Source organism: Microcaecilia unicolor, chromosome 3 (assembly GCF_901765095.1).
Source record: "Microcaecilia unicolor chromosome 3, aMicUni1.1, whole genome shotgun sequence".
Taxonomy (NCBI): Eukaryota; Metazoa; Chordata; class Amphibia; order Gymnophiona; family Siphonopidae; genus Microcaecilia; species Microcaecilia unicolor.
In genome coordinates this window covers 403,817,462-403,837,377 of record NC_044033.1, presented here as the reverse complement: position 1 = coordinate 403,837,377, position 19,916 = coordinate 403,817,462, and the positions used below count along the sequence as shown (strand labels likewise).

The 19,916-nt window shown below is 37.9% G+C and overlaps 1 protein-coding gene across 2 annotated transcripts in view; it reads left to right on the top strand.

Annotated features, from left to right (window-relative positions):
* SUPT3H (SPT3 homolog, SAGA and STAGA complex component) overlaps nucleotides 1-19,916 on the top strand; it is an 881,555-nt gene that overhangs the window by 538,733 nt on the left and 322,906 nt on the right. For both annotated transcript variants that reach the window (XM_030198764.1, XM_030198765.1), the window contains 3 exons: nucleotides 3,238-3,324; nucleotides 7,031-7,121; nucleotides 8,999-9,162. In XM_030198764.1, coding sequence (XP_030054624.1) covers nucleotides 3,238-3,324; nucleotides 7,031-7,121; nucleotides 8,999-9,162 — 342 coding nt within the window. The remainder of the gene's footprint in view (nucleotides 1-3,237; nucleotides 3,325-7,030; nucleotides 7,122-8,998; nucleotides 9,163-19,916) is intronic.

The window sequence follows — 19,916 nt, the reverse complement described above, 5'->3', positions numbered from 1 at the left end:
ATAGACCATAATCTGCTGCTAGAAAAATTAAATGCCATGAGCATTTGAAGCAGAGTATTAAATTGTTTTATGAGTTTTTAAATATCAAGTGATGTTTAGTGAAATGTTGACACGTGTTATTCAATATGTGAAAATTGAGCTGTCATGCTGTGCAGGTTTCTCCCTTTTCTCCTATAATGTTTAAAATTTATTAAAGTACATTTGTTTCTGCTGTCCAGGGATTTGATATTTTTTATTTATTATTATTCCAATGACATTCTTTTACTCATACTTTTTCAGTAAAATCTTAAAGACCTGTGATTCATTGAGTGTTTGCTATAAAAGAATAGAATATGGAATGACAGCTAATTGTCTAATACTAAACCCTGAAAAGATTAACTTATTATGGGCCACAATAAGCTAGTTTGCCCAAAACTGGCTGTCACTGTAGCTGGAATTGTTAACCCTCTGAGGATGCTGGGAGTTGTATTAGATTCAGCTCTCATCATAGAAGCACCAATTGCACAGTTTGAGCAAAACTTTTTTTTTCTTCTGTACATAGATCAAATTAGAGCATTTTTTTGCTAAGGAATACCTGGTTTGCGTTATATAATTAATTCTTTAACAATTAAATTATTAAAACATTGTTTATTTGGGTATCTCAGACTGTAAAACAGATTACCGATTCTACAGAACACAGCGGCCAAATTATTGCTAAACATTGGGAAAGACCTGTTCCAATGTGGAAAAACACATTAGGAATGATCTGTTCATTTTCTAAACACTTTTTTGCTTGCCATTTCAGGTCAGGGTCATTTGTAAATTACTTTGCCTGAGATCAATAACGGTCAAGCACCAGTCTATTTGTCGCTATTAGTGATTTTGGCCCATTCAGAAAGGCCCAAAAGGTCTTTTGGATAAAATATATTGCATTTCCTGTCTCAAAAAAAATATTCTGTCAGAAAGCTAAATATAAGAAAATTTCAAATTACAGTGCTACATACTACTGGATTGCTCTCTCAGATGAAATCAGGGTAGAGACCAACTATATGACTTTTTAAAGAATGATTTCTTCTAGAAAATCTATCCTGACCAAGTTGAGTCATTTTTAAGTTGAATGGTGTTTTTGACCTTCTCAGATTGATGATAACGTTGATGAATTGTAGTATACTTGAAATGGTTATTTTAAAAATTATTTTTTCTTTGTCATATCATATGACTGTCTCATTAAGTCCTCTCTTTACATAATCATCTACAGTTGCTTCCTTTTTGTATCTATTTTACTAATCAGTAATGTAGTTGGTCCAAGTTGTATATATATACTGTTAAGGTGTAATCTAGTGTGAACCCCTGGTAGGCTAAGTGGATAATAAGTACTTGCATTAAATTAAACATAAAATTAAATGCAAATCTATATTATTTAAATTAAGCATATATAATTTCAGGTAAATGGCCATTTTGTAAACATTTCATGAAAATGGTGTGTTAGCTGTGTTTTATTTTGTTTATTAATATGAAAAGAACATATAAGAGGAAGTTTCACAATGGTTCAGGATAAAAAAAATAGCATTAGAACCATCTAGTTGTCGGATAACTAAATAAATTCATATTACTGACACAGAGGCAAAAATAGAGAACACAGCTGAGTAGGTTTCTTTAATGATGTTTCTTTATTGCTATGATTGAGAATAAAAGACCAAATCATTATGTATCATTGCTACATTATTTGAAGTCCTGTTGCAGTCATAGCTATAGCATAACCTTAATTTGTCATCTTTAAGTGACTGATTTTTTTTCCTTTGGGAACCTGATCCTTCTTCCTCACCCCCCCCCCCCCACTCTATATTTCACTTTTGTCCCTTCTTTCCACGAGCTTCATAGCTCAATCTCCCTTCCACAACCCTGCATGCTCACTCACCCCATCTTCTCACTCTGTGTCCTCATTCAACCTCTTTCTCAATTCTAAGAACGAACATAAGTTGCCCTTCTAGCCCAGTATCTTGTTTCTAACAGTTCCCAAGTAGCAAAATTCCATGTTACTTAACTCCAGGTATAAGCAGTGGATTTCCCCAGATATCTCTTAATAAATGTTTATAGACTTTTCCACCAGGAATTCATTCAGAGCTTCTTAAACTCAGCGACATTAACTGCTTTTACCGCTTGCTCTGGCAGTGATTTCAAGAGCTTAACTATACATTGAGTGTAAAACATATTTTCTTCTATTTGTTTTAAATATGCTACTATACAAATTTGTGGCGTGTACCCCAGTCTTTGTAGTTTTTGAAATAGTAAACAATAGATTCACTTGTACCGTTCCACTTCAGTAAGGATTTTATAGACCTCTGCCATATCCTCCCTCATGCATCTCTTCTCCAAGCTGAAGAGCCCTAACCACTTTAGCAACCAGAATTGCACAAAATACTCAAGATGTGGTCTCATCATGGAGCAATGCAGATGCATTATGATATTCTTTATTTTATTTCATATTCCTTTTCTTTCATTCCTAATATTTTGTTTGCTTATTTGAGCAGAAGATTTCAATGTTTTATCCATGAGGACACCTAAATCCTTTTCCTAATGTGAAACCTAGCATCATGTTTGCTCACTTTTACCCTTGTATACCTCATTTTCTCTGCTCGCTCTTATCCCTCTTCATATGCTCTCCTTTCTCATTCTCACCCCCTTTCCTGCTCTGTCCTCACACCTACTACTCAATTTCACCCTTGCATTACTCCCACTACTCATTCTTCCTTCTTCAAATAACTTCCTCTGGCTGACTCTGCACACTTTACCACTTCAATCCATATGATACTGCTACTTCTGTCTTTCTCTACATTATAGGAGTAGTGGCACTGCATTATCAAACTTCCTGAGAGCCAAAAAGCTTCAATATGTTCCTTTTTTCCTGGAAGAACTGGAAAAGGCTATGGATGCAATATGCTTCAGTAAAACAAGTTGCCGGAATGTAATTTCATGTTTTTTCTCAACTTTTGGAAGCTGTATCAAAGAATATCAGCTCAGAGGAGTCAAGCTGCACTACTAGAGGGCCACAAACTAATCTAGTTTTCAGGTTATTTTTTCATAGGTGTACAGAGTGGATGCCAGTCATGCTACTGTATTTCCTGCATATTCCACTAGGAATGTCTTTGAAAATCAGACCCATTGGAGCTCTTAACGATTGCTCTTTAACATCCCTGTTTAGCTTATTGGGTTTAAGAAATAAGAAACTGTTGGTTAATTATCTGTCTCCTTTTTTAGTTGCAGCAAGCAGCTGAAGTTTCTCAGTTACGAGGTGCCCGGGTTATCTCAGCTGAGGACCTTCTGTTTTTGATGTGTAAGGACAAGGTACTTAAGTCTTTTAAGTTTAAAGAAGCATATAGTATTAAGTGATCCATTTGGTGTACAACACAGCATTGTTTTAATTAAAAACTTTTCTAATGATGATTAATATAACTTAGTTTATTTTACTTTTAGCTTCCAGAAGCATAACCCCTTGAATGATTAAAACACTTCCCTGCATTGCTGGTAGCCCCTTCTACTCCACTTTCTTAAATTATATCTCTCAATTCACCTGCATTGAGCAGATGACATGTCTGTTAGATATGGTGGCCACACATCTGTAAAGAACTTAGATGTACACCTACCAGACTGCATGGTAGTGGGTAAGAATCTGCCTCTGGTATATCCACATGAAGGGTAATTCTGTTGAGGGACACCTAGACTTAGATGCTAATATAAAGTAGGTACCTGCTGTAGATGCTCACATCTAGATTGCAAAATAGTTGGTAATTTATTCTATGTGCATAAGTGTGAGCCCCGCCTAAACTCCATCTATATGAATACCCAGCTGAAAAGTATGTGCTATCAGATATTGGTGTATGCTTGCAGAATAGTGCATAACTGGAATATGATCAAATACTCAGGTAAATGACTAGAATATCAGCATTTGCGTGCATTCTTGCCACTTAAAAATAGGGGACTCTTTATAGAACTACCCCAGTGGTAGACCATGGTATACACAGAAGCTTTGGAGTTGCAGTGAATAGATACCTTTTTTGTGGATGTTCCCTTACCGTGGTGTTCATATGAGCACTGCTGCAGTTGTCATTGAGAGGGAAATAGATAGGAGGAGGGTTGAAGGAAGAGTGAGAGTTGAGGTGGAAAGAGAAACTAGAATGGGGTGTAGAGAGACCTAGCCTGATAAGAAAGGAAAGGAGGAGAGGGTGCAGTGGTAAAGGAAATAACAAGTCTGGCGAAGAGAAAAAGAGAACTTAAATGAAGAGAAAATCTAAATAGAATGAGTTGTAGCAACAGAATAAATCACAGCTATTTGAAATATTAACATTATACATGATGGACTTTAGGTTTCCTTTAACTTAGGCGTCACATGAATGAATATGTAGCCCTATAACTGGAGCTTTTCAAACTGTTCATGAATCTCTAGTGTGGAGTCTATCCACTGGGGCAGGATGTTAGAGCTGTAGCCAAGCCCTGTATACCATGAGAAGAACTGTGAGCGTCTTTTAAAGGGAAAGTTTTGTTTTGGCCTAGTGATTTTTCTTTTCTTGTGGACTTCCAAGCCAATCAGAGTTATTTATTCATTTGCATTATAACCACCACCCCTCTATTCAGCCATAGGAGTAACAGTCCTTCAGTAGAGACCATAGTCTATAGCTGTACAGAACCATGAAATTGTGAACTGTTTTAGCTAATAGGTATCACTGTTGTGCATAGTTGAGACTTTTCTCATCAGTGCTGCCTCTGCAGTACCTCCCTTCCCTGTCAGCCTAAAGAGCAGAAGCCAAGCTCAGGAATCTAAGCCAAGCCTCTTGCATGGCAGTTCTGTGCAGTGACCATCAGGCCACCTCTGATAGGGGAAATTGTGAGTAAAATGAATGTATTTGTTAGTAAAAGTTTTTATTTACATTTCCTAAGTATGTTATGAATTTATTAATCAGCAATAAGCTTGTTTCATTACTTAGAGTTTCCAGCACTGTTCACAAGGCTATCAGTGTTACAGACTTAAGAAAGTTCTTCATGTTGCTGGCATGGACTGATAGGCAAAATATTCTCCTACATTCTGGGAATATTCTATTTATACCAGAGCAAGAAACAAAATAAATAGAAAATCACAACTTTATAATTGTTTCTTAAATAAATTTGAGTAGGCAAGATACATCTAATGAAATAATTAAGTAGAGAAAAAAGATCTCAGTCTGCTATATAGCTCCTCAGACATCCAGTCCTGAGCAAAAAAGCAACAAAAAAAATTACTGTTTTTAAAAAAAACAAAACAAAAAAACCAAAACCTCCACTGTTGGCAATACTTTTATAAAACAACTTTCATACTGTAGTGCAAACTTTCGTAATTCAATTTAGAATGATATAGAACTTACATAGACAAAGGAAGAGACATAACATCACATTAATACATAGAAGTACACTTAGCTGAACTTTATAGGACTGTTGCTCTTTATTGCAGTGTCTGACTTTCTATTTCAGTGCTTATAAAGTCATAAATAATTCAAAAGATTGTGAAACCTTCCTAACAAGGAATCCCTATTTTTTTTTCTTGCTGCATCAGGGAGTTAATTAATTGTTCACTGTTTCAAGGCCACTGCACCTTCAAAATGGTGGCAGTTGTACTTAAACACCAACATTTAAACCATATACCTCATTACGCTCCTCCCATAACCTAAATCCCACCTATCAAAAAGGGAGCAAAGCTGGTAACAACCAGCTAGTAAGGACACGTAACTAAACTGTCATTCAAAAAAAAATGTAGCCCATTCTATTTTAGGTTTTAGACCTCGGGGCTGTACAGTATCAAAAACATATATCCATTTTTGTTCATGTTGCCTAAGAAATCTTCTTATATAATCACACCACTCAGACACTCAAAATTGCTCAAGCACTACACATTGAAAAGATCCAAACTGATGTTGTTTCTGGATACAATGGGTCACTAGTACTTCCTCAACTTTCTTAGTAGTAACATAGTAGATGACGGCTTAAAAAGACCTGCACGGTCCATCCAGTCTGCCCAACAAGATAAACTCATATGTGCTACTTTTTGTGTATAGCTTGATTTGTACCTGTGCTCTTCAGGGCACAGACCATATAAGTCTGCCCAGCACTATCCCCGCCTCCCACCACCGGCTCTGGCACAGTCCGTATAAGTCTTCCCAGCACTATCCCTGCCTCCCAACCACCAGCCCCGCCTCCCACCACCGGCTCTGCCACCCAATCTCGGCTAAGCTCCTGAGGATCCATTCCTTCTGAACAGGATTCCCTTATGTTTATCTTACGCATGTTTGAATTCCGTTACCGTTTTCTTTTCCACCACCTCTCGCGGGAGGGCATTCCAAGCATCCACTACTCTCTCCGTGAAAAAATACTTCCTGACATTTTTCTTGAGTCTGCCCACCTTCAATCTCATTTCATGTCCTCTCGTTCTACCACCTTCACAGTGGTGATGTTCTGTAAGTCAAGTTTTCAGCGGTCAAGTTTGGCCAATATAAGAGAGCCCACAAGGGCATTGCAATAAATAAATGACAAAAGTTGAACTTCTTTATACATATATTTTGCCAGTCTGTATATGAACAAACACTGATGTCTCCATCATAATTGAACATAAAGAGAAATGAGCGCACTTCCCAAAAAGTCCATCCCTACGAGGAAGAACAGTTCTCCGTATTTAAAAAAAAAAACAATTGTAAATTTGTGATTTAATATTCTAGAGCTCCCATTACATTTCAATTTGGGGTAGTTCCACTTTGTAGGCACACTTGAATTTCTTACTTGCAGAGTTGTAGTTATAAATCACTTCTTTAGGAAAAGGTGGTTAATTGGCTCCATATCATTATGATTATTAATAATACTGTATTACTAGATGCACACATCAAAAGTTGCAAATTTTGAAACTGCTTGGCAGTGGGAGTCTTAAAGCATTTTGTCTTCACCCCCATCAAGATACTTGTTTTGATACTCTTGTTTACCTTTAAAAAAGCAGTGTATGGTTAGAAACTGAGGTATCTTTTAACTTTTCTAGAAAAAACTCAGAAGACTGCTAAAATACATGAATTTCCGTGATTATAAATCTAGAGTTACTAAAGGACTGGAAGAAGATGATCTACTTGAAGGTGTGTTCATCTTTTAGTTAATTTGCATCTGGGTGGAGGAATCATTAATTTAAGGGAATGGGACTTATATACTGCCTTTCTGTGTTTTTTTCCCCAACTACATTCAAAGCGGTTTACATATTATATACAGGTATTTATTTGTACCTGGGACAATGGAGGATTAAGTGACTTGCCCAGAGTCACAAGGAGCTGCAGTGGGAATCGAACCCAGTTCCCCAGGATCAGAGTCCACTGCACTAACCACTAGGATACTCCTCCACTCTTTGAGAGCCAATTTGAAACCAGCATATACACCTGTGTGTATGTGTAGTAGGAAAACAGTGCACAGTAAGACCAATGAATTGAGAATTAGGAATCCTTTTGCTAAATATTTGTGCACGCTAAATGCCAAGAAGCCCATTTTTTTAAATCTATGGGTTTCTTAGCAGTTAGTAAGGCCACTTTAGCACAGCAGTAAATGGCCCCATTTTCCATTTTATTTATTTATTTATTTGTTACATTTGTACCCCACATTATCCCACCTATTTGCAGGCTCAATGTGGCTTACATAATACCGTAAGGTGATAGCTACCTACGGTGAAGAAACAAATACAGAGTGAGGTTAATTTTCAATGAAATAGGTATGTACGGACACAATAGGGAATCATAGAGAGGCAAGTTATGTAAAGTTCATAGTGTTCATTACAAGTTTAGGTATCTTTATGTTACTTTATTTTGTCTGTTAATGGCCATGTGCTAATTTCCCCATTAGCGCATGAGCCCTTACCACCACCTATTTTGTAGGTGGTAAGGGCACACAAACAAAACTAGATGCTAATTGATTAGCATGTGGTGATATAGCTGCGCTGATTTGCGCTGAACATACCTACTCTTGCTCCCTCCAGGGTTAAAAAAGAAATTCTATTTTTTAGTGTGTGGGTAGCGGGCACTGATCTGAAACCTACGGTGGGATGCCTGAGTGCGTCCCACAGTAGTGCTTTTTAACCTGCAGTAAGCACAAATTAGTGCCTACCACAGCTTGGTAAAAAAAAACCCCTATTTTTGTAGTTCATATTTATTATGATGTGTATACAGTCTGATGTATGACTTATAAATTATTGTATATGATCTTACAGTGTGTTTTATTTTATACCTCCAAAATTATACAGTCAAATAAAATTAAATACATATAGTTATTAAAATTAAGTTTACTAGACTTTGGGATGTATTATTTTTTTTCTGTGTGAAAATTTCCACTTTGTTCTGTGATATTAAAAGAAAACTAACTTATTGGTAATAATTTTGAGCTCTTAAGTATTGTTGTTTTGTACACGGGTCTTATCTTATGCAATGAGATGTAGTTACTAATAAGTGGAGTTAATCGTAAAATAGCATGTCTTAATAGTAGCCCACAGTGATAACTTCCCCTCTAAATCTATCCTTTTTCTCTGCTTAAAAGTGCCTGCTGTCATAAGCACTTCTGAATGGCTTGAATCATCTGTTTATCATCAGTGGACATATCAGTTGCCAGGCATCACAAAGTTAGGAAATACTTAATGTAATCATAACATTAAGGAAAGAATGTTCTGTGACTTAAAAAACAATTGTTTTTGGTATACCCTGATGCTAGTGTGTCTATCATAGTTATCTGGAAATGCACATTCTGTCTTCCTGACATATTTGCACTCTGGTGAAGAGTTTATAATTAATGAAATATGAAACTTCAGATTTAATATTTGATATTGGAAAAGAAAGACTTGGTGGTAGCTGTGAAATATCCCACATGCTTTGATTATAGTATGTTTGGCAGGTGCAAATAGTCACAACTGTCCTGCAGATGTGCTGCAGCAGTCATTTTGGTTTTATTTATTTGTTGCTTTACTTTTACTTCTGCATAGACAAAGTTGGCGCTGGTAGCAGCAGCAGCAGCAGCAGCAACAGCAACATAAATAAACGTCAAAAACTAGCTCATGACTTTCTTAGCTCGATAGACCAAACTGGGGAGCTTCTGGCATTGCTTGACGATGAGGAGATTGATGAAGTTAAGCAAGAAAGAATGGAGGTGAGTTCCTTCTGCATCCCATATGTATGTGTCTCAAAAACACTGAAGAACAAAAATATACTTCATATGCAACATTTTTGATTTACTAAAGCTTGCTTCCCCTATACCCCCTTTAAATCTTTGATTCATTGACCAAATTTTGATGCTGTAGAATAGCATTGATTTGCCCTAGCCTGGATTCTGTACTCAACTGGATTGGCAAAAGAAACAGAATGTCATCTGCATGTGATTTATAATGATTCCTAAAAGAAAATATTGACATCCAATGTACCTTTATAAAATAGGCTCCCAGAACCAGTACATACAGCATACAAATGCTGATGTACAGTTTTACACTTTCCACGGAATTGGTGTATACATACAGCAAAAGGAGGGTCCACACAGCCTCCATAAAAAAATCCAAAGACCCAAAACAGCGGTGGAAGTAAATGTTCCAGCAGAAACAGGCACAGTTGAAAGTCCACAATCAACCCTACATGGGCCATGTTTTGGTGCAAAGCCTTCCTTGGGGAGTTATGCTCAAGATACTCTAAAGGCGGCTTTTACTGTCCACAAAGTTTGAAGTCCGCTGTTTTAGTTTTGGTGACCTCTGATGAAGGCTTTGCACCATAACATGGCCCATGTAGAGTCAGTTTCTACTTTGGTTGTGAACTTTTGGCAAATAAACTATTTTAGAAGCTTGGACTTTGACTGTACCTGTTTCTCCTGGAACATTTTCTTCCTTCCACCCCTGTTTTGTGTATTTGTAAAATACACATATACATTGCTACTTTGCCTACCCTTTGCTTAAAATTATACCCTCAGGAATTCCTGTGTGTAGATCATGTAAAAGTAGGTGTACATGTTCTGGGCCTATACTTTGTATGTATGTTTGCTGTTGCACAATTTTATGAAAATCCTTTTCTGTGTGTAAAATAGGCTTTAAATGCAGAGAAAGCTTTATAAAATTACCCCCATAGGGTGCAAGTACAGACCAAATAATATGAATGACAAAGCAGAGCCATGAGCAGTGGGGATGAGCACTAGGGAAGTGTGGTTGAAATCCTACTGTGGTTCCTTTGTTTCTTAACCCTGCATTGCCTCAGGTACAAACTTAGAGTATAAGCCCTCTGGAGACAGGGAAATATTTATGTATTTATTTCAGACTTGCTGTACTGCTTTAACTGTTGGACAGGGCAAAGCGGTTTACAATCTAATAAAACAACAAGAAAGGAACTACATTAAATCACAGGAAAGTGACCCATTCAAACCAAGAAAGACACACGTAAATTACAAGTAATCATTCTTTTAACAAAGCTTTGAATTTCTTTAGGGCAAGCTCGCTACGTAGAGTTAGAGGCATAGAATTCACAGACAGGGGACGACAAGAAAAAAGCACTATAATGAGTGTTCTTGATCTGAGCTGAACAGGGCCCAGGCAAGATAATAAGATGATCATTGACAGATCACAAAACCTGTGCTGGGGAATAAGGAACAGTTAGTGTAGATAAATATGATGGTATACTTTGTTGAAAAGCCCCGGATGCCAATAACAGAGTTTTAAACTGAATATGAAATTCAACTGGTAGCCAGTGGTGACTTTTCAAAGCAGACATAACATGATCAGATTTAAAGACGATAAATTTGCTGAGTTTTGTAAGGTCTGAAGTCTCTTTAGCATAGATTTGGAAACTGTGTATATTGCAGTAATCTAGTTTGGTCATGAACAAAGATAAGATCAAAGAGTGGAGCATGTCATGATTAAAGATTTGATTGTACTGTACGTAGCTGGCGCAGAAGAAAGAACCCAAATTTGCAGCTCTGGAGAAGCAACAAATCTGGTCAATAGGGATCAGCTTTATAGAGTGATAAGATATCATCTGCATAGATATGAAAAGAGATATTGAAATCTTTAATTAAAATAGTGAGAGGATTTAGAGAAATATTAAAAAGAAGAAGGGAAAGAATCGAGGTACACCGCATGGTAGATATTTTTCAGAAGAAGTACTGTGATCAAAAGTAACGTGAAAGGATGGATGTGAACCAATGAAGGATGGTATGAGTGATACCCAGAGGCTGTAACTGTGATAGTAATAATGTATGGTCCAACAGGTCAAATGCCGTGGAGAGGTTAAGCGAAATTGCTAAGGTGATCTTTATCAAGATGGGGCCAGACCTCACTAAGAACTGAGGCTAGAATAGTTTCAGTACTACATGCAGTTCAAAATCCTGATTGTCGAGTATGTAAGACATGTTTCTTTTCCACAAATTTGAATGAGTTGTGAAAAAACAACTTGCTCATCTTCCTTAGATGTGAAACATTAATTGGATACAGACCTATAATGAAGAGGAGGGAATGGGTCTAGGGAAGGTTTCTTTAAAATAGGCCACACAGATTCAACTTTCCATTCAGGTGGAACTTGCCCTACCGTTAGACTAAAATTTACTTAAAACTAACATGGAACAAGATATAAATTAGATAATTTAATCCAAGATGAAAGAAATGGGTCTAAAGAGCAAAAAGTAGCTCTAATTGAAGTCGGAATTTTACCCAGTGAGAGCAATGTCTGTAAATGAAATGCCAACCAGGATGAAGAAAGAACATAATCAAGTGAAGGAGATCCATCCAGTGGCATAGCCAGGGGTGGGCCCGGGCCCACCCACTTTGGGCTCAGGCCCACCCAGTAGCAGCACACCTATGATGTGGCTGGCAGGGATTCCCAAGCCCCACCAGCTGAAAACTTCTATCAACTGCCCCTCCTGCATACCTTGTAAACAGCAGATCTTCATCTGCAGCGAGCAGCAGCTGATACATACTGCTCGCACTGGCCCCACAGCCTTCTCTTTGATGTATTCCTGCCTATTCGGAAACAGGAGGTTGCCTCAGAGGGAAGGCTTAAAAGAAATGTGGGGGAGGGGAGATGTTTGAGAGACCATATGGCATGCAGACGAGAGAGGGAGAAACCAAATCACTTGTGGGACAGGGTGGAGTTCTGCCCACCCATCTTGAGCCCAGGCCCACCCAAAATTGGGTGTCTGGCTACGTCCCTGGATCCATCCAAATCTGAAGAACCTGGAAGAGGAGAAGATGGGAATACTACAATCAACACCTTCTGTATCTTATCTATGAAAAAGTCAGCCAATGAGTTTGGAGACGTTATAGAGGTAGATCTCTGGATCTGTGTCTTGGTATGAACCAGAAAACAAAAAATAGAATGGAGTTCCCTGGCAAGATTGGAGGGTTTTATAAATTTGGCTAAAACATATACTTGCTTTGCTTGTTTAAGATGATAGTTAAACTGAAGATGCCTTTCATGACAAAGGTGCAAATCCTCCACCTGCCTAGATCCCTCCCAGCACCATTTTGCCTGTCTAAATTGGCATTTGAGCAGATGCAGGCCACTTTGATACCAAGACTGTTTACAAGATTTAACCTTACCCATATTTAACAGCTGGGCTACCTCATCAAAAACTGCTGGGAGTGTCACATTCCAAACTGAAGCCTGATCTGACAGTGCTATGTATGGAAAAATCAGAGGGAAAATGAGACGTCAAAGACAGAAGCACAGAGAGATTATCCAGATAAGACTGCTTAGGAACGCATAGGAACAGAAGGTAGAAAATGAAGATCCATCAAATTAACAGAAAATTGAATTATACTATGGTCAGACCTGACTGTACCTGAGTGAAACTAACCTTGAGCTACATCAAATCCAAAATTCCATTCCCCCGATATTCAGCGCTATTTAACCAGCTAGAACGGCTGCTGACCAGTTAAATAGTGCTTAACTGGCTATCCACCGATTATTCAGCAGGAGATAACTGGCTGTACCCCTCTGAATATCCGCAGTTAGTGTCTAGCAGATAGCCAGTTATATCACCCAATATAACCAGCTATCAAACAATTTTTAAAGATGATTTAGCAACCATATTTGGCTGCATGAAAATGTGGAATATCTGTGGCCAGTTTAAATATAACCAGCTAACTCTGAATATTGAGTTAGTCGGTTAACCATCATACCTCTATTCAGGAAATCTACACTGCCCCAACTTGACATTTCATCCTTTAGATTGTAAGCTCCTTTGAGCAGGGACTGTCCTTCTTTGCTAAACTGTACAGTGCTGCGTAACCCTAGTAGCGCTCTAGAAATGTTAAATAGTAGTAGTAGTTATCTTTATGCTGGCCAAAATAAACCGGATATTCAGTGTCAGTCACTGGAACAGCCTGGCATTGAATATGCAGTTTTAGCGCCGACCGTGGAAGTTTGCCGGTCTAACTCCTGTGGTCTGAATATCAGCCTCCATGTCTTCAGTGGTTTCCAACACAACATGAGATACTTTATCAAATGCCTTCTAAAAACTAAGACCCACTATGAAGGGGCATAATCGAAAGGGACGCCCAAGTTTTGCTGAGGATGTCCTCGCAAAACGTCCCGATGGAGGGGTGAGGAAACCCGTATTATTGAAACAAGATGGATGTCCATCTTTCCTTTCGATAATACGGTCGGGGACACCCAAATCTTGAAATTTAGTTCATCCTTAGTTAGAGATGGTCGTCCCTAGACTTGGTCATTTCTGATTTTCAGCGATAATGGAAACCAAGGACGCCCATCTCAGAAACGACCAAATGCATTGGATTGTAGATGGTGCGCGGTACGCATGGGTAGACTAGATAGGCCGTATGAGGTTTATCTGTCATTTTGTGTGTTCCTCACAAACCCAAACAGGAAGGAGTGAAGTGTATACACTAACAATGCAAAAGAAACCTACACTGTCTTTGTGTCCAGTATTCAAACAGTTCTCAAGACCGAAATACTTTCATTAACATAAATTAATGTGGGAAAGAAAAGTCTCAGATTATTACAGGTAAAAAAACTTAATAAACCTGTTTATTATCCACCAAAGGCCTAAAAACACCTTCCACCTTTCTCCATTTATTTTAATGTATTCAGTTTTTCAATGTTATAGTTTTTGTAAATGGCTTATTACAAGCTGCTTAGCTTTTTAGCAGATCAGATCTCCCCATTGCCTCAGGGGGAAATGGACCTTTCTGCCGTGTGCTCTACAGTTCACGAATGACTTGTGAGTCATTTGTGAACTGTAGAGCACATGGCAGAAAAACTGAATACATGAAAATAAATGGAGAAAAGTGGAAGGTTTTTTTTTTAGACCTGTAATTGCTAACAAATAGGTTTAATACATTTTTTTACCTCTATTAATCTGAGGCTTTTCCTTCCTACATTAATTTATGATATTGAAAGTATTTAGGTCTTGAGAACTCTTTGAATACTGGACACAAAATATAGTGAAGGTTTCTTTTGCATTGTTATATTCTTTATGTTCCTGCATGTTAATATTAGTGTACCTTAGGATACACAACAATGAGAGTGAAAGCATCCAAATTCATGTAAAACAGCCCATTACTATGTAAACTGGAAAACATAGCTTGTGGTGAAGACCACAAGCCACTTTATTTGTTGAAAAATACAGCCAGTGGTATTTTTCCATCCTGGGAGCATCAGCTGCAAAGCTACAACCCATTGCTCACTGTTGCTTTTTAAAAGGAACTGCCAAGCTACTGACAACCCCCCCCCCCCCATCACCACTCCTCTTCTGATATTTCCCCAAATACAAGACCTCCTCCTGACCTCCTGATGATCTCTACTACTACTACTGCTACTACTTATCACTTCTAACGCGCTACAAGGCATTCACAGCGCTGTACACCATACAGTCCCTGCTCAAAGAGCTCACAATCTAAATAGGACAGGCAAACAGACAGAACAACTAAGAGGTAAGGGAATTAAAGAGGTGGGGATAAAAGGGTACAGGGCAAGTAGTGCCCCAAAGACTTCCCATGATACTTCCACACAAAAACAAGTCCCCTAATGCTATCCTCTGTCCCAGAAGCCCCCTCCCAAATCATCCAAAGCACCCTCCACCCCTTCATAGCCACCCCCTAAGGCTCTACTGTAAACAATCATTGGTATCTAATGGATTCCTCTTGCTGGAACCAGTTTCTGAATGGCATTGGCAATACTACTGTTACAGGTCAAGCCACTGTATAATGCCCTTTGCCTGGGGATTAGTCTTGCCCCAACCCCACTAGACCCCACTTAATATAGGCCTTGAGGGAGAGGGATGGTAGGTTAGGGGTGCTTTGGATGGGGTGAACATCAGGAGGGGGTTGTATTTGAGTGTCTGTATCAGTAGGGGAGTCTTCATGGAAGGGAGTATTAGAGAACAGTTGTATTTAGGTGGCAGCATCTGGAGGGGTGGTCTTCAGGGCAGGGACATCAGAAGGATAATCTGCGGAGCAATGGTGCATTGAGACGAGGGTTGTTACAGGAGGGCGCATCAGCAGTTTTACTAGCTGCTTTAAGAAGTGTCTCAGGAGCATCCCGATACTCCCAAGCCATGTGAATAACGCTGCTTATGAAGCTAATATCTAATGTGAAGTGACTAACCTGCGGTTCTCAGCTACCACAGGTTAGTCACTGTTTTGCGATATTGAAGTGCTTTAAAAGCCTGACTTAATAAATTTCCCCCTTAGTCCATTACAGATATAATTAAATTATATAACACACTATAGCGATAAAGGAGAGCAAAGAATAATAAACACAGCAAGTTTAATTATTTTAAGCAGTTGAGATTCCTGCATTAAGCTATATGTAAAAAAAACTTAGTTGTATATATATATATATAAAGTTAACTTTTAACATGTTAATCACATTAATAATGCATTAAATCTGTAGCCCTAATAAATACACAGGTAAGTACATATATGCAAAATTTGGGGGGTTTTTTGGATGGAGGGGGAGTTAAGCTGGTGGCGGCTAAGGGCATATAGGGAGGGCTATCTTATTTTTCGTTTGTGCTTCCAGCTCAATCTTAGTTGACCCCTGCTGGGGCTGTATTGATAATGAATCCTTCTCAAATATGAATGATTTTCATTTATCTTAACCCCTTTCTTTCATGTCTAACCAACCCAGAAATCAGTTACTAGCTGGAAGACACAGAATGTGCTTACATCACTGTTGGTAGCGACACCCCTTGTGTCTTAAATATTTTAACCCCATCTCTGCCTTAAAATACATTGAAATAGATTAATATTTTGGATGGATAAATTTAAAAAAGCATATATTAAAATTATTGCAATTTAATCAAGTGTAACTATCACCATATCAGTGTAGATTACAATTGTACAATTTCAGGTATAAGCATTAATTTAGTATGTTGGCTTACCATTTATAATATCTGCTTGAAAACGACTCATTCCCCCACCCAAAGAAGAGAGACTGCCCTTCAGTGAGGATTAGAGCATTTTACTAGTAGTCTAGATTTTAGTCAGGATTTTGTGTTTCTCCTTATAATTCTGAGTCTGAGTCACACAAACTAATGACTACAGCACAGCGTCTGCTTCAAGAACATGAGCCTCCTGTTCCTCAGCCCTGACCTCACTTTGGGGCAAATGTTTGTGGTTTAATGGGTGACTCATGAAGGGGAACAGATTCAGCTTTAATCCTGAGCTGCAAGAGGGAAAACATGACAACTTTCTGCAACATCATCCCCACTGGCCCACTTCTAAGCATAGTAATTACTCTCCGTCTGTGCCCTTAGTCATCTTATAATTACAATAATTTGCTCTTAGCTGGCAAAAGTATCAAAGCAGCTAAAGAGATAAATATGGGAATGCAACTGATACCATACTTTTCACCTGCTAGATAACCATCTAGTATAGAGTTCTCTACTATGTAAAAATGAACCACAATGCTTGAGAGAGTTTCTTAGACAGCCTATTATTTTTAGAGATATTTTGCAGTCTGGTTGGATAAAGATTAATTGATATATGATCTTTTTAAAATTGTATTTAAATGTAATAGAATTAACCTGTTTTGAGTTTAATGGAAGTTCAGTAGGCACACGCAAAAGACTTGTTCCAAAACATTATCGATGCTCTCTAAGTAAATAGAGCGCTTTGCGCTTAAACTGTGTTCTGAAAGTATTTCTTTTACATATCAGTTACCTTAATAAAGTGTGGCTGTCTTCATTTTGGGCAACTGTAAATGGTTTTAGTTTTACTTGCCTAAGGGCTAAAAACATACAAAACTGAACAGCGCAGACCATAAATACTTACTTTTGACGTCATCATGGCTTAAATGGGAGACGTTTGTTTAGTGTTATGGTTTTACTTCTGATGCATTCTTATGAAAATGGATATTGTTTATACTTGACAGTCTTTTAGAAAATTATATGTAAAATGGCATTGCAGATTTTGCACTGTTATGGTTCATGTACAGGTATTACTTACTAGTAAAATATACACAGAAAACCTAGCACTAAGTCATTTTGTAAAATTGTAACCTTCTAGTTACCTACATGTGGCTGTTTCCTATTTGTTACTTTATATTGTCTAAGATTACATGTTAAAACACTTGTTTTTTTTTTACACACTTAGGGGAGATTTTATATATAGTGCCTAAAAAATTGGCGCTGAAATCAGTTCCGACTAAGCGTATGCTATAATCGGCACCTAGATTTAGACGCAGTATATAGAATACGTTTAGTTGATATATCAGCACCTAAATCTATGTGCATCTATTTAGACCAATGAAAACTTGGTGTAAATCCCTGCACATAGATTTAGGCGCAATGGGCCATATTCTGTAAGTATGCACATAAATTTCAGAATGCCCACAAAATGCCCATTTCCCCACCCACAACCACACCTCTTTTTGCCTGTGTGTGATAGAAGTTTAGCACACTTCAATACAGAATACACTTAGCAAGTTGTGTGCCTAAATTCTAATCAGTGTCAATTAGTGCTCATTATTGCTTGTTACGTGCTGTTATCAACTCTCCTTAGTTATTTAGGCTTGTTAAGTTACAAGCATTGTTACAGATTTGGCACTGATCTCTGGACATGCTATATTTAATACCTTACAATATAAACAGAATTCAGGGTTCTGAATGGGTGGTTGAGTTGACATTGGTTAACTAACATCAGACAATGACTGTTCTAACAACTGCTCAGAAAAGGACAATATGTTTCTCAAGCTTCATAATTTATTGGATGTATACAGTAAAAATATAAAATGGTTGACTTGTCAGAAAAGTAAAGAGATAGGAGTTACAATTACAGACCGATCCCAAGACAGATAACATAAATGGTTTACTTTGCAAAGCAAATTTCAACATTGCTGACGTACTTTACAAACCTCAGGAAGGTTTTGCAATGAAAGGTGTTTTTTTTTTAATTTTCATACTTTGTAGACATCATCAAGTTCTGAGGTTGTTGGCACCTTATAAACTAACCAAATGATTGCAACCACCATTAATATAAGAAATAGAGAGAGGCCATTTAAAGTAGTCTTAGTGCATGAGAAAAACCTGTGCAAGGGTGCGCTAAGGCCACTTTTTACTGCAGCTTAGTAAAAGGACCCTAGGTTTGTACCTAAGGCAGTGGAAGGCTAAGTGACTTGCCCAAAGCCACAAAGAGCCACAGTGGGATTTGAACCCTGGTCTCTGGTTCACAGCTTGCTGCTCTAACTACACAATATTGTTTGTTTTTGCATATGTATTTTTGAATTATATGGTTTGTACTGTATACTTTATTCTATTGAGAATTATTGCTCCCCTGAAGCATGGCTATGCTGGGTTTTAAATGCACTTATTTTCTTTTTTTTGTCAGAATGTCCCTTGAATATGTTTTAAGGATTTATTAAACTGAATTTTCTTGGTTAACTCATTCACTTTGGATGCTAAACATTGTATATTTTAATTTGCCTGGGGTTTCTTCCCCTGTTTCACCACCCACACCCCCTCTGCTAGTTCTTCCCTGTGCCTTAGTAGGTTTTTGTCTGTTTTTTTTTTTTGAAGCTGGTATGCCTCTTGTTATTTTTACACATTGAGAACATGCAAGACACACATACATAGCCTGGCAGGACTATTGCATTTTTTATTTTAACATAATGTTCCTGGATGCCTATTTTAATAAAGTGGGACAACCTTTTAAATTCTGACATACCAGGAAATCTGATACAGAGCCTTATGATCAAACATGGGAAGAAGGGGAGTGCTGGGTGTAAAGTGAGCGGGGGATCTTGTCTGCTCATCTCCCCAAGATTTTAAGAATAAAGAAGAGGCTGTAAAAAGGGCCTGAAGGACTTTTTACTGTATCGGGCTTATCAGGCCTCTAGTTAATAGAGTGATGAACTGGATTAGCATGGACTGCTTGCTGGTGCTGTGTATTGTATTATTTTGTAATTTTATGGTATTTTATGTTCGATTTATTATGTTTTTCTGTACCCTGCCCTGGGCAAGGGCAGGCTAGACGTAATGCAACAACTGTGCAGGATAAGAAGTGATGTCTTAAAAGTGCTCATGTTCTATAGCTGGTGTATATCCTTGGCAGTTTGGACAGAAATATGTGAGTAGACTGAATTAGGTAATTGATCTTTCCTGCCACCATCTGCTATATAATTCTAGAATAGATTTGCTGCAGTGTTTTATGGGATATCAAACCTGTCTAATAGACAGTGGGAAATCAAACTTAAGAGGCATGTTTACTAAAGGGCGTTAGGATTTTGTCCAAGCCTTAGGAACCAGCCCCTGGCTATTGCTGTCTTCACTGTTAAAAGCTAACTTATCTGTATCTGCCTGATCTAAGCCAATGAACTGAATAGTGACCTTTGAATGAGAATAAAGAGACAAGACCAATTTTAGCACATGCTAATTACAAATCCAATGCTTTTCTTTTAAGGGTATTTTGTATG